The sequence below is a fragment of the Thunnus maccoyii genome, chromosome 2, assembly GCF_910596095.1.
Source record: "Thunnus maccoyii chromosome 2, fThuMac1.1, whole genome shotgun sequence".
In the NCBI taxonomy this organism is placed as follows: Eukaryota; Metazoa; Chordata; class Actinopteri; order Scombriformes; family Scombridae; genus Thunnus; species Thunnus maccoyii.
In genome coordinates, this window is record NC_056534.1 from 6,121,680 (window position 1) to 6,137,574 (window position 15,895).

Here is a 15,895-nt window from a genome sequence, read left to right on the forward strand (position 1 = left end):
CTATGCTACTGGCATAGCTCTGGAGATGGTAATGTCAGTCGCTTGGTTGGTTTGTTGGTCCTATTGGAGCAGCAACTTATGGTCCCCACAGGATGAATCCTACTAACTTTGGTGATCCCCTGACATCAACTCTAGTGCCACCAGCAAGTTGACATATTTGGTTTTTAGTCACATGTCTTGACGACTGTTGGATGGATTGCCATATCATTTGTTATAAATATCAATGGATTCCCAGCGTATGGATGAATCCTAATGACCTATGAGAAACTTGTGTGTAATACACTTTAAGATAAGTCATGGTTGTTGTAATGAAAACAATGCAAATCATGATGGAGGTTAGTATCAAATTCAGTCCCTACTCCTGTACTCCCTCCTGTACTCCCTGTCCTGTAAATTTACTGAGAGCAGCCTTGCATGTTGACTTCATACTGATCCTGTTTCTAAATGGGTCCAACAGCAGCGTCTACATCTGTAAGATTCTTGTGTCAACTAAAGAACTGATTCTCCAAACTGAGAAAATTGAAATGGAAAGCAAATTTGACTGTGACCTTTTGTCAATATGAGTGAACAGTTGTCATTTCAACTTAATACCGTAATTTTATTGAGCTTTCTATCTCCAGTAGAGTTAACTTATCTCACTTGGTTTCTAATGTCTTTGCATGAATGTAAAGAGAATTATCTGTCACATAATTGTTTAGGCACCACTGAGAGAAGCCTGAGAGAACAATTTCTTACATACTGAATTGTTGCCACATTTAAAAAAAAAAGAAGACAGGAAAAAAGGTTTGGAACCATCAGGCCACAAAACTAGTCTCTCATTCTCTCCTTTATATAGATTACAGTACAAAGTTTATATATAGTTTGTAAATCAGCAACAAAGTTCTTCTCTTAGGTATTTACTGGCATTGAGTTCATCATGCATATCAATAATGTGAAGAGGAAGTCTGGTGTATTTTAAGATTCTGATCTCTGTCTTCTGGTCTCCTGACCACAAATGAAAGTTACAGTTCAAGACAACTTCTCTCTAAGCCTTGTAAGTAGATTTGCTTACTACTCGTCTGTACATTATTTACCTGCTGATGTGTTGTTGTTTTTTTTGTTTGTTTTGTTTTGTTTTTTGCTTGTTTTTTTCTTTGTTTCTGAAGCCAGAAAGAAAAATTATAAGAACAGAGTTTAACCGATTTGTTGTCTTCCTTCTGTCTGTGCCTAAGAGAAACCCGAACTGGGATTAAGAATATAACTAAATAATGATAACTCAAGTCCTTGGGGCCCGTATTTATCAAACAGAATCAAAAACAAAGGAATTACACTTAAAAATGATCTAAAGAGTCAACCAATGTTGTGTGAGACACATTTCTCAAGTGACTTACTCCTGCTTACAATAAAGTGTAAAAGTCTCTTAAGAGCAACTCCCAAGTAATCCCAGGATTGATTAAATGAAGCAACAGCCAATCAGAGATATGGATTGACCATTGGGTTATATTTGGAGACTTGCTGTCCATGTCAAAATTGAAAAACAATCAACTGTCCAGTCAGAGCTTGGATGAAGCTTATTATTGATGAGCTGATGGCAACCATGACAGACAGTCTTTCTAAAAAAAGGAAAAAACCTCCTTTCCACCTCTTCAAAACTAACGGCACCCTTATTCAGTTATAGGTGCAATATACGACATTCAGCCCAATTTAGAACATTAATATAACAGCAGTGAGTCCCTCCCTGTCTTCCCTGCATCTGTTTTCAACAACCTTTCACAAATGTTATCATATTACAGCTAAACAGTACAGTAAAATATGTTTCTGAAAACATTTGCAGTAACAGAATCCATAGTTGATCAGCACTGCCTAGTTTGACAGTTTGAACTGAGTTTTGTGAGCTATCAGTTCAGGGGCCACTTTCTGAACCGATAGCGTGCACATTTGTTTTGGTCTGAGATGTTGGTGCTATAGTGCGACATCTAGTGTGGCTGATTGTCATATATTGCACCTTTAACAAAAGAAAAAAGCTAAAGAATTTTCCTTTTGACATATGTTTTAATTTAATTATGACAATAAATGTATACATTGAGAGGAAATGTATAACATTGTGTGCATTGTATTTCACTTTATTTTTATTTATTTTTTTATTTTAGATCTTTATTTTTGTTTATTTATATTATGGTAACTTTGTTTGTTTAAAACCTGTATGATTGTGTGAATACTTGCCGCTGTGTTCCTATATTTCATTCAACTTGGAGAGTGCAATGTTATTACTACTGAAAACAACAATGACCCAAACCAAACAAAACAAAAACAATAAGATGTTTCTTGAAACTGGAATTCCCCTTATGTAAAATAATTGAAAATCCAATCATTTTTTTGTAATTCTCGCCTCCAAGCAATCATGTGAGCCTGGAGAGAGTCCAGACAACAGTGAAAATGTGAGGAAGAAAAGTTCAACAGTACCAATGCAAAAGAAAACCCCATTCAGTTTCCACAGTTTAGTTCAGACTGCTGAGTCACTGACTATCTTCTAGATCAACTTAAAAATCTATCTGACAGAAACACACTTCATGCTGCCCTTATGCCAACCTTCTTCACAAAAAATAATGAAGAATAATTGTTTAACTGTAAACCTCAAGAACATAATGAACAGGACCTGTGTATCAAGGTTGACACAAATGGTGTCTTTCTCCAGTTTTTATCACACCCTGATATCAACAATATGTTTCATAGCTCATGTTAGACATGTTATTCATTGTGAAAATTTGGATATTTTGTTATGCTTTGTTGTTGCCAGTCGTATTTACTTTTTCCTCATTCTTATATTATATAATCAGTACAGAATAATCTTATGGAACATGATATTATAACTGCTTTATCACTTTCTGTTCTCTTTTCCACCATGAAAACACAAATTACATTTGAATAAAATGTCCTTATTGCACAGATTGGGTTGTATGACTAGTAAATCCTTGTGTACACAGTTATTTTTCATCTTTCCAACACAATATCGCTTCTCAGACACGTCTACAGCCTGCAGGAGTTGACAGACAGTTCCTCTGCAGTATCATCAAGGCTCTGGCATTTAGCTTGCAGGCTGGGATTGCTGGAGCACTCTGCAGATGAAGGCCAGCGCTCCACCCAGGTGTCCTTCCCTAATATGTAGTTGAATCTGTCAGACAGGAAGCAAAAAGAGAGAGGAGTTTATTTACATTTAAGTTGTATTTTACGAGATCAGAATGTATCAAGATAAGTTTTTTAAAGAGTTACACTTGTGTGATTCATTTGTTCGCTTGTCCCCATTAACCTCATGATTGATTATAAACCAGAAACTCAGGGTTTACTTCTCCTGGTGTGGAAAATAAAAATGAAGCAGCCTTTTCAAGCCATAGTTTGTACTTAGGAGGTCAGTTATGTTTTCACAAACCTCAGTTTTTGATGTAGCCACAAACAGAGGAAGGAGTGTAGCACATCACATGTAGGTGCGAGGCTATCAGAAATCAGCATCAATGAAAAGTGCCTATCTGCACACAGACTTCAAAATCCAAATTTATTTAAACGCACAATATGTAATTTCTGCCACTAGGGGTACCTCATTCAAAACAATAACAAAAGATGGAGTTTGTTGATGTTGTGAAGTAGCATGGGATCATGGGAGTTGTTGTCTTCATTGTTAAACAACCAGCTTCTCTGGGTTAGGATTCCTTCACTGTTCATTGTTCAGAAGGTTTTTACCAGGAACCAAATTATCCGCAGAGGTCTCCTCCTCTCCAGAACAAACACACCCGGTGATTAAAACTGGTAGAAACACTGAATAAAGCAGTTTCACATAAAAAATCAGTGTTTCTCTGACGCTGTTCAGCAGACACAAGACGTCCGTAGGGGCTGCAAGCCAAGCTGCCGCTAACTTTTGCTCAGCTTGTTTCTCTGACAACTTAAGATCCAGACATTCAGCAGGTGTTTAGCGGGAGCCAAATAATCCGCAGAGGTCTCCTCCTCCTCAAAACTAATGCACATGGGGATGAAAACCGGTAAAAACACTGTATAAAGCAGTTTCACATGAAAAATCAGTGTTTCTCCGATGCTGTTCAGCGGACACAAGACGTCCGGTAAGGTCTCTGTGTGAGCCGAACTGCGGCTAACGTTTGCTCAGCTTGTTTCTCTGATAACTTAAGATCCAGATGTCCAATGACTAAAATCCTTCATCCGCTTAAAAGATATACTTAAAAAGAAACAACAACAACGTAACGTAAAAATGTGGCTTAAAACTGGATTTATCAATTTGTCAATTTATGACAGTTTCTGGCGGACAACCACAACACTAACGTATTTTCTTGTTTGGTAAACACCATTGTGGTGGACGACCATAACTCTGAGGCATGCGCACAAGATGATTATCATAACATTAACTTTTCTCACAAGTTTATTTATTTTTACTTGCTCTCCTCACCCGTTTGTGCTGCTATCAATATTCCACTGGTCCTCTTTGGGGCCAATGATGAGGTACTGAGAGCCCTGCTTCAGGTTGAGCCCATCTCTGCAGCCTCCATGAGACATAAAAAACCTCTTCTGACCCACTACCACTCCGGCCTCCAAACCTGGAATGTAGCAAAAGAAATTTAAAATAATATGTTATTTTTTTGATAACCATAAAATAATGTAATTAGTCTCGATGTCAGTGGAGAGCTTTGGTCTCCCACAATTGTCTTAATGCTGTTGCAAGACATATTTTACAAAATTAACATATAGTGTAAAAGAACAAATTATCAACTAGCTTCAGTACAAAAAATATTATTTCAGCTTCCAAATCTGACTTGGAATAAATAAAAAAATGTGGCCTGCTGTGAAGTTTGACATTGTGCAAGCAAATGGTGAGAATTCTTTCATACAGAGAAAAATGTAAGGGAGAAGAAGAGAGCAACAGATATTTAAAAATAGGAGCAAAGAGTTAAAATATGTTAACAAATGAGTGAAGTGTGTGACATCAAAAACTACATGTCTAAGCCCGCCAGTGTTTGCCAAAGTACAAGCAAGAGCCTGACAGACAGACAGCGAAGACAGTGACTCACCCAGCTTGATAACTTTTGTGATCTCCATCTCGTATTTGTCATAATAACCCTTGGTGACACTCAGCACCTTCACCTGGAAAACTGAAGCACATGAACAATAAAACTTGTCATTTTGCCCTGCTAGTGATGAGGCCTGTGGTCATGATGCCATGAAATTTGCTGTGGATGTTCACGGTCCACAGAAGATGAAACTGAATGTCTTTGGCTTGCCAAATTTGATCTTTCTACTACCACTGCAGCGGGATCAAAATTTTCACATGTACACAAGAGGTATCACACCTTAATGAGCAAAATTTGCTTATGCCACAATCACTAAAAATAAATGCTGCAAGAATTAGTCCTATTATTAATCCTATTTCTAGCAAGTAATTGGAAAGCTTGATATTTTTCTCCTTTTCTTACTGCAACCACACAAATCTTTGACGCATAGATTCTGTATATTCCGGCAAGAATTGCAAATAACTTCTCTCATGCTATCTGCTCATTTGTGCCACCACGCTTAATCAAGACTATGCATGGAGTGTGCAGCCTCCTATTGCATGTTCCAGTCATCCATTGATGCATTGCACTCATTTTACACCATTAAACACATTTAAACCTACATAGCTTTCAGGAAATTACTCAAACATTTAGACTTGCATTCATTTGCTGCTTATAATTGGATGTTCAAGGCAGCATCATTTCCATTTTTCCATTAAAAAATTCTCTCTTATATTTTTATATAATATTGTAAAAGCTTTTAACCAGCAATTACCTAATGAATTTCAATTAACTTGACAATAAACTTTCTCTTACCAAGTTCTGCTGTATGTGTGTGACTGTGAGAAAGTGTATCGTACCATGATGTAACTTCTTGCAGGCAAATGTCTCTCTTTCTTTGCTGGGGAAGTTTTCATTGTCAGTTTTGGAGATGCAGCAGTCACCTGGAGATTGTGAGCAAACAGAAAGTGAAAATGACGGGCACTATAAATACACACACACACACATGTTTGTTAATGGGGTGTTGAAGACACATGCACATTTTACCCTGTGTGCAGCGACAGACGTTGTCGCTGCAGATCTGAGTAAGGTCCTCTATGTCCTCGCTGGGAGTGTACGTACGACTGCAGCGGTGGTCTGACAGAACAAGACAGTGAAGAGATATACACCACATGATACCAAAACATTTAAAGTTGCAATATTGTTTTTTTACTCAAATAAAAATAACTAATAAATAGGAAACATTTTGCATAATCAGTCTGTGTTCAGGACTAAGTCTGCAAATTTTTTGTCCTAGATTGGCTTTTCAGTATCTATTAGGATGTTTAGGGAGCAAACTAGTTCTCATAGTCTCACAGTGACACTGTATGAAGTGTATTCGCTAATATCAGTAAATATCGTTTTTATATCTTAATTATTTTCAAAATGCAGAAAAAAAGGCAGAGCAGAGGTCTGAAACAATTCCAGCCTAAGTTCTTCTGTATGGTGACGGTGTGGTTTTGTTCTCCTACCTGGGTTATAATACTCGTAGACAGTGACTGAGGATGGCTGGAGGAGGCCGACTTTGAAGCTCTGCTGAAGCCTGAAGATCAGGATCTCTGGCTCTTTATGAGACACCTGAGAGGAGGAGAGGATCATTTAGTGCAACAAAGCAGAGAAGAGACACAGAGACATTACAGAGTCAGTGAGAATATTGATATAGTTGGTTTAGTCTGAGTTTCCAGTTGAGTAAAACCTGGAAACTGCTCAAATCTCAGACTGTTGAAAAAAGACTTGTTCTAGGTTTTACTCGGGAATGTTAACCTGTAAAACTGCTTCTTGGTAAATACCTATAAATAGCAACATAAATAGATGCAAAAACTAACCATATTTTATGGAAGAATAATCTTGAATTTGTGCACATCGACAACATGAAGCAATTTCTGGTTGCAGACAAATGAACTTGACTGAGCTCCACAGTGTTGTTACCTTGAACAGGTGGATGATCAGAGAGCCTCTGTCGCTTAGATTATCAACAATCTTGAAGTTATTGATGTAATGGTCCACTGAGTTGGACAACTGGACAAACACATACACAGACAGAGAATTAGTCATCAGTACTGGCCTGGACATGTGGCAAGTCATTTAGCTATCACAGGTTTTTATCATGATGTGGTAAACTTTTAACTTTTAAAGAAGAAAATTCTTCCTTTTTTCCTGTTAAATGTTGTCCTTCCCTGCTTGAGACACTTACATTGAGACATGATTGTCTTTTTTGTAAAGCAGTTCATGAAGTGTTCAAAAAAAATTGTATAAAGTTTATTATTGTATCGTATGTTCCAATCTGCATGTTTGTTCTTCTCTGGTGTGAAAATGTGAGCTGTTTTTTGTGTCATTTACATCCTGATGGCTGCTGATAGAGGTCTACTGCTATAGCATGCTCTTGTGATTTAAGCTCTAGAAAATATTCTTCTCTGAATTACTACATAAAGTCTCTGACATTTTTTGAGAGCTAGTGAGAGTGGTGCTGGAGGCTGTTTACCATCTCCAGGTCTGAGTTGTCGGGGGTGAAGCCGGTAGGCAGACTGATATCCAGGACCACCATCCTGACATCGCTGGGTCCTAAAGCCCTGTGGAAGTAAAACAATAGTCATCATCTCATCACCAGGCAGGTTATTGATTTTAGATCAGTTTAAATGAAGGTTATACAAATCACACACATAGTTTAAGGCAATACAGTAACTCACTTCACTTTGATGGTGATCTGGTAGGACTTTTCTACATCTTCTGGAGGCTTTTCTGTTACGGGACAAAAAAAGGATTATTTAATTAACAGTGGTTGAGTATCTTATCCCAAGGACTTAAATATACTGTATATAATGCTACATATATAGGGTATATATATATATATACTGTATATATACAAAGGGGTCCAAAAGTCTGAGACTTCCCAATGGGAAAGTGGTCTATGACATTTGGACCCCACTGTTCACTATATACAGTATATATTGTTGTTAAAGTTAAGTGTATGTTTTATTTTGATGAATATGTAATTTAGGGAAAGTCATTGATAAATGTTTTTTGTAACTGACAGTACAGTATTATATAATGGTACAATACACTATATATTATCTTTCGTTTTAGGTTACTTCATGTTGTTGTTTTTAACAATATTTTATGATACGTTTCAAAATGCACTTGTATTCATCTTTCTGACTTAATTCTATGTTTTCAGGTTTAAAGCTCATCTCTTTGAGGTACTGATAGTGACTTCACTCAACCTAAGAGGACAGAAAGTAACACTAGAGAGCCAGACATCATGCAGTTATGTGTGCACTTATGATTGGAGTTACCGCTTGATTCCTCGATGGTGACACTGAGCTCAAAGTGCTTGCAGGGCATTTTCTCATCCACCTCATGCACTTGGTTGTAATAGGTCACGACCTTGGGTCAAAGTTCAAGTGACAGAGAGACACACAAGAATTGAATGACAATTAATTGTTTTTCAATGAGTTGTGAAACTGGCAGTGATACCAATATTCCTCCACAGAGTTAGTCATACCTCCAGTATTCCCTGTCCGTTCCCTCGAGCCTCAACAGCCAGGCCAAGATCAGCAGGCAGCTATGGAAGAAAAGCAGAGGATTTTTAAACAAATAAATCAAAAATACACTGCTTGATTTTGTTATTTCCTCCAAGTTGTTTGTTTGATGTTGAAAGTCAGCTATGAACTGTATAGTTAAAGAACTTTGAGTGAGGATATTTGCACAGAAGACTTCTAAACTTCATGATACTGTCTGTGATCTCTGCCTGAATTCACTAACTGAGATTATATTTCTCTCACCCTGGTAGAGCGAGCAGCATAAGCAGTCATGGGGTTGAAATGGTACAAGATTTCCTTGCGCCCCGTTATTTTGACGTCCACATCCAGACTGAGGTCATCGGGAGGAGGTTTGTTGATCAGATACTCTGACAGCGCCTGGAGTACCACCATGGTGGACTGAGAGAGAACAGACAGACAAGGGAGAAGGGGAAGAAAGGAGAAAGACACAATTTTCACAGCTTGATAACATTTTTGCATTTTTCTTGCCTGAATTACTGCATTGTCTGTCATTTCATCACTGCTATTTGTCTCACTTCAAAGGGGTCTGTTAGGGTTAGGGTCATATGCACTACTATTTACCTTAATTATTATCTTCCTAGTTTGATCATATTCACAAGGTACAGTAAACAATTTTGTAGAATTTGTCTTTGCAACCTTATTGTTTAATAATCAAGAGCAGAATTTGTAGTCAGTTTAACTCACTGTGTTAACTGTTCACATTATAGACTGATCAATATCATCACTGCACATAAAGTTTGAATTGTTGCAGTTATACTAGAAAAAAAATATTTTTTAGACACAATCTGCCAGAACTGTCCATATTCTCTGTCCAAAATTGTCCAAAATTGTGCATATTTGGGTGAGTATCAGTGCAGAAAGTGATGCTGAGATCAAAGCGACACCTTTAGGAACCCCCAAAAGACCTTAAAACTCACTCTGTGAGTCATTACACAAAACACCATTCAGACCTTTTGTGTACCAAAAGGTTGTGTTAGTCATCTCTTATGTGATGCTTCCCTCTGCTGGCTTATAATAAGCTGTACATGCATTATGACAAACCACAATGTGGAGAAAAGTTTGTGTTGGTCTATCTGTGCAGCCAGAAGTATGATCATCTCATCTGGACTGAAATTTCTCTTTAAGCAGGAAGTTTATGTTGTTACCAAAACTGCAATAAAATACACCAAGGACAGAGTTTATATCATTCATTAAAGCACAGCAGACAACTATGCATCAGGATTTTGTCAACTATGAGAAGTTTTGTTATTGAGTTTGTATTGAGGTAACTATCCCATTAATATCCCTGGTTGCATTCGGTCATTTCAGGCCAAGCTGTGAATCACTGAACACAGGTGCTTTATGATAATTTTGTATTTACATGCTTTTGTATCAATAAAGTGCCTTGATTTTTCAGGTATTTAATCAACTGCATTAGAGAAAACATCACACATGTTGAAAAGGTTAATCTTGCTTCTACTCTAACATATTTTCTTCTATTATAAAAAGAAAACCCCTCACTAATCCTGTGTGAAGTGAAGAAAGCCAACTGTCAAAACATGCTGAAGTCAACAATAAATCTATGAGAGGCCGCTGAAAGCTGAAAGCTGAAAGCTGAAAGCTTAGAATATCTTGTTACATACTACAATACTTGATTACTTGTTACATACTCAGCTCCCAAATGTCCCCACCCCATCCCTCCGCTGGTACCTGAGTAGACCCGAAGCCTCCTCCTCTCCTCCGCTGGCTGTTCAGCCATTTGAAGGGCACTGCAGCTTCGGCCATGCGGCCCAGCTTCACTAGAGCCAGCAAGGCGTAGCCGGTCCCCTCGAGGGCGAACAAGGTGTTCTGACTGTCGGGCCAGTAGCTGCCACCTGGAGGAGAGAGAAAGAGCCCTTGCGTAAGCTAATGAGAAGGACAAGGCACTCATTCATTCACCATACCTTTAACACTGAATAATGAAGATGCAAAGCAAGGACCTTTATAATGTGAGGCGACAGTGCTAATCTGAAAATTAATTTTAAAAAGTATCAAAATGAACTCTGCAGCTAAATTTAAGACTAACTGGGTATTGCCTGACATGTTTAATATAAAATAATTTAACTGGCTAGATGCTGTATGATTGTTTAATTCTTGCTATTGCATTCCCTCTGGATGAGAGCATTGGCTGCATGCCTGAACTCCACACTACAGTAACTGTATGTGGTGGAGACTAGGGAGAAAGGTACACAATATAGAGATTTATAGAAGATATATCAGCTTTAACTTAAAGGGGGACATATTAGGCACATTAGGCACATTTCCAGCTCTATATTTTTAATCTGAGGCTCTATTGGAATATCTTTGCATGTTTTAAAGTTCAAAAAACTCCTTATTTATCTTATACTGGCCCTTTATGCAGCACCTCAGTTCAGCCTCTGTCTGAAGCAGGCCGTTTTAGCTTCTGTCTCTTTAAGGCCCCCCTCATAAAGAACCCAATCTGTTCTGATTGGCCAGCTCTTGGAAGCTTTCCCTCAGGAGACTTCCGCCAGCTCCAGAGGCAATGTAAACAAACTATGACACAAACTATAGGACTGGGATTTCACTTATTTTTCTGGTTATTTACTCAAAATGTCAACTTCTCAAATACATCAGTACATGTTTGAGCTGAAATCTGATCCGAAATATGAGTGGACAGAGCAAACATCAAATGAAAAAGCCTTAGCAACAACCTTGGCAACAAAAGCTGTGGAACAGGTAATCGTTTATTGTTAGATTTAGGCATGAGGAGTGAGATGGTTAGGGTTAGGGTAAGAATATCAGGGTCAGAGCCAATCAGAGGCAGAGTAAGGGCGGGTCTTCGCAGAATGCAGGTGAGGGAAAAAAATAACATAGGTATAAAAAAATCTTCACAGACAACAGGGACATTTCTACATATGTTAACCTCAAGTTTTGGAACTTTGACTGTGTTTAGCACAGATATACAACATCATAATGGTATATAAATAACAGAAAACCATAAAAAGCATAATATGTCCCCTTCAACAACAACTTTTTTTGTTCTAAAACATGATGTCTGAGAAATTGAGCCAAAGAATTGCAAAAACTAAAATGCAAAGTACAGATTGAAGCAGTTTTTAAAATTACAAAAAGTAACTTATTAGTTTTTGCAGGTAATATCCTCTGCTCTAAAAATGAAACAAATGAAACATGCAGGATACCTGGAGCTGCAGCTTTCAGTAAAATTTGTGTCGGGTTGAAGACTTTTCTCTGCAGAGCCAGTGCGTATGAGGCAATGGCCACCGTGTATGGTCTCCTCCCCGGCGTCATCAGTGCACGCTTCAGGTACTGGGCTGTCTTATGCATAATTACCTTAAAGCACACAGATACAGTAGATTATAGTTTCAAGTACAACTCTACCACAAGTCATAATGACAGGGACATAAACAAGTACTTTACAGGCAACCGTGAATTATGGATAAAAGCCATCTGCTAATACAAGATGTTTTTTCTGTGTTCTTTACCTCTATGTTTTGACCACTGCAGCGGATTCCCGCCTGCTGCGCCTCAGCCAGCGCTATGAGGACGAAGGCTGTAAGGGTCGTCTGAGGGTCATCACCACGGAGACCACCCTGGAGACAAATAAACATGGAAATCGAATGCAAAAAATGAAAAGTTTTAAAGTTCGAAAACTTGAAAAGATATAAATCCACCTTTAGATACAGAGCGCCATGTCCACTTCATTTCAATTTCTGCAAATCAGTTCTATGCTTTTTTATTGTTATTATTTCCAAAGTTTCCTGAATGCTTTTCCAAAACTGAAGCAAAACATCTGCCCTGTTTGCATTCTGGTCTACTGCATTAAATTGTGAATTGCAGAGCAAAATGGTGAAAGAAAGAAGCCCTGATTCTTTGATTAGAAACTATTGTTATGATTATCGACAAGTTTGAGTTTGTTTAAATCATTCCTGCTATCAAACTGTAGTTGTGCTTAAAAAATCATGTGCACTGATGTCAATTACCCTCAGAAAAACAAGACAAAATCACACCAAGCAAAAAATGTTATTGTTTTATGTGAGATTTAGAATGAACTTGTCCTTTAACAATGGTTTCTAGGATACTATAAATACTGAAGGATATTGCGTGTTAGATTGTTTATTTAAGGGGAATGTTTATATTATTCTGATATACACTAATTAAAGTGAATTAAAAGAGGAGCAAGAACGATGGGGATGGAAAGAGGAAAGAAAACATGCTCTCTTTGTTGAATAGACTAATTCAATTATCAGCAGTGTTTTTAAGTGTGTGTCTGTCAGTTTCTCACAATCATGGTAGTGCTGTAAACTGGGTTGTCCTCCACGAAGTGTCCCCTAGAATTGTGTTTGTTGTTCACCAGGTAGAGCAGAGGGTCACACACTTGTTGCTTGTCGATGCCAACGATGGAGTAAGCCATGGAGAAAACCTTCACCACGTACGCTGTGATCCTGACATTCAGTTAGACTGTGATTAGCTTACAGCTGGTCACTTTTAAATACACATCATCTAACAGATTATGTAACAGGAAACTGCATACTGATGTCAAAGTATTCAAATAGAGGTGCAACAATTAGTTGATGGCAGAAAAAAATAGAATCTGTTTTAATAATTGATTCATTATTGAAGTAAGTTTTCAAGCAAAAGTGCAAAACTTTCCCTGGTAAATATGACAATACCAAAAGTATTATCATTTGTGGGGATTAGCTGCTTTTCTGTCCCTTATATGAGTTAATTGAGATCTTTGGATTTTGATGTGTTGGTTGGATGAAACAAGCAATATGAGCTCAGACTGTGATTCTTTTTAGACTTTTTAAAGACCAAACAATTAAAGTAATTGAATTATGAATAGACTTATCAACTGATTATTTTCATTAATCAATAATGAAAATAATAATTAGTTGCGTCCACACATTCTGATTACCAATACTTACTATAAAATTACTTAAGTAAAAACAGGAAGAAACACCTCTAAAATGTCACATTGGCTCCCTTTTTAATCAAGTATCTTAATATGTCATTCATGTAATCCTGAAGAGAAGTCATGTGAAAACTCATGTAATCAGAAATCTCAAAATCTCAAATTAAAAATAATCCCGGATCAACTCCAAAACTGAAATAATTGTAATACATCTGTCTACCAGATTTTTTTGGAAATCAATTAATGGATTTTAGAGATATCCTGCTGACAGACAGACAGTTACAAAACGTTCATGAGCTATTACGTAAATCTGCAAGCAAGCGTGGACTGACCATACAGTAATTATATTGTTTTTAATTCTACTTCCAATTCATGGAATAACACTGATAAACACTGAGTGTCTTGTAAACACTTAAGGGAAAAGAGCACAAAATCAAAACAAGAAATGTGGATCAATTAAATATGTTAAAGGTTATTTTTCGACCGTACCATGTGCTTGCACCTTCGCTCCTGTAGGGGGGGTAGGAGCCATCACTCTTTCTGTATTCCAGCTGGTTCTCGTAGCCTGAAAAACACATCACAAAAGAATTTAAAGATGGGATGCGAAATGAGTGAGACACTTGGCTTACATGATTTTTTATGGGATCTGTTTTCTCGTTGAGGAGTTAAAACAAGATTATTCCAAAACCATCCGTCCATCCATTCATCATCTAGTTAGCCAACATGCCGTCCATCTGTTCACCGAAGCTGCAGTTCATACATCAACCATCTGTCTATCTATCCAACTATCCATCTGTTCATCCATCCAACTACTCATTCATTCACCTACAGTGATGGAAAGTACATTTACTCAAGTATTGTAAGTGCAATTTTAAGATACTTGTACTTTACTTGAGTATTTCCATTTTATGATATTTTGTACTTCCACTATGCTACATTTCAGAGGGAAATGTCCTTTTTACTCCACTACATTTATTTCCCTGTTACCCATCCATCCAACCTTCCCTCCTCCTCTCTCACCTCTCTTGATGTAGCGGAGAGCCTCGGCCTTGCGCTGCACCCCCACGCTCTCCCAGTTGTTGGTTCGGTCCAGGTAGAGGGTGGCGATGAGCGGCAGAGTGATGCGGGCCAAGTTCTGCTCCACACAGCCGCCAGGCATCTGGATTAGAGACGCCAGAGAGTCCTCACTGATAGAATTGTCAATGCTGTCTGCCAACACATTCCCTGGAGAGGAAACAAGAAAATTTAGTCTGTTCGCCTACGTTCATTTTTAATCCTTACCACCGCTCTGCTAGTGACTGACCTCTGACATTGATGAATGTCTCCGGCACAGAGTTTGGCACAACTGACTCCAGTTCAATCTTGCCCATACGAACTGTTTGCATTCCTGTAGTGGACGGAAACAGAACAATAAAATTAAGCTTCAGGAATATCTCATCCAAACCTGAAGAGGATCCATTCCTTGAAAAAAACAACCCCCCCCCAAAAAAAACATCAACCCTAATCTGTACACACATACAGCAACTACACATGAGCCTTAAAGGACCCTTACTGTTTGCTAAAGTACCAATTGAGCTTTTGAGCTATAAAACAATTAGGAAAACCTCTAAATTGTCCAAAAATTGTAACATTCAAAAATATGCATTACTTTTATTTCAGCATTACAATATAATTAAAGCTGCAAGCAGCGTTGAACGGGCCTTCGCACCCTTGCACACATTGGGTGTGGTGCAAGGGTGTCCAAGGGCTTCTGTCACAGGCATGTAGATGTCTCCAGACCTGGGCTGACAGGTCTGACTTTACAAACGTGTAAAGTTTGGTGTGACCGGAGCATGTACAATAAAGTTATAGCAATTTCCTCTGTCATGGCGAAACATCAAATCTCAACGGTGAGAGGATGACAATGGTGAGACATGTCTGTCTTGCTCATCCCTGTGTCATCAAAATTATGCAAGTTTTGGGCCCATTCACTTTAATTTCAATAAATAATTTGAAAACTTTTTGTGTGTAAAAGAAATTCACTTCCTAATTTTCATCAAGTCTATTTTTAGAAAAGTAAAGACTTTTAATTCAGTAGTGGGGATGACCTATGAGGGGACGGGAAAAAATGGAGTGAGAGTGACGGTTTAGTGATAAAGTGCTGCAGAAAAATAAAATCAAAACTAAAATTTGTAGCTCTGTACTGCAGTTTTTCCTTTATTAAGGCCCGAGCACCTAGCAGTTCGCTCACACTCTCCATTCAAATGAATGAGTATTTTTCTGTATCCAGCTGCAGTTACTTATTGTCTCTACACACCTGACAGTACACATGTCAATCAAACTTTGACCAGGTCATGTAGGTTAAAAGTCTTTACTTT

At 37.9% G+C, this 15,895-nt stretch overlaps 1 protein-coding gene across 1 annotated transcript in view; it reads right to left on the reverse strand.

The window, feature by feature from the left end:
* Positions 1–1,976: 1,976 nt before the first annotated feature.
* The window catches only part of LOC121882871 (complement C3-like), a 35,130-nt gene continuing 21,211 nt past the window's right edge, over positions 1,977–15,895 (reverse strand). Inside the window, exons 25-43 of the mRNA XM_042391364.1 lie at positions 14,842–14,925; positions 14,559–14,762; positions 14,028–14,103; positions 12,909–13,068; positions 12,109–12,216; positions 11,806–11,956; positions 10,316–10,479; positions 8,849–9,004; positions 8,569–8,628; positions 8,360–8,450; positions 7,754–7,805; positions 7,549–7,636; positions 6,996–7,085; positions 6,539–6,644; positions 6,075–6,164; positions 5,888–5,971; positions 5,049–5,129; positions 4,430–4,577; positions 1,977–3,151 (exon numbers count right to left, since the gene is read on the reverse strand). Of these exons, the coding sequence (XP_042247298.1) occupies positions 3,007–3,151; positions 4,430–4,577; positions 5,049–5,129; positions 5,888–5,971; positions 6,075–6,164; positions 6,539–6,644; positions 6,996–7,085; positions 7,549–7,636; positions 7,754–7,805; positions 8,360–8,450; positions 8,569–8,628; positions 8,849–9,004; positions 10,316–10,479; positions 11,806–11,956; positions 12,109–12,216; positions 12,909–13,068; positions 14,028–14,103; positions 14,559–14,762; positions 14,842–14,925 (2,138 nt within the window). The 3' untranslated portion in view covers positions 1,977–3,006. The remainder of the gene's footprint in view (positions 3,152–4,429; positions 4,578–5,048; positions 5,130–5,887; positions 5,972–6,074; positions 6,165–6,538; positions 6,645–6,995; positions 7,086–7,548; positions 7,637–7,753; positions 7,806–8,359; positions 8,451–8,568; positions 8,629–8,848; positions 9,005–10,315; positions 10,480–11,805; positions 11,957–12,108; positions 12,217–12,908; positions 13,069–14,027; positions 14,104–14,558; positions 14,763–14,841; positions 14,926–15,895) is intronic.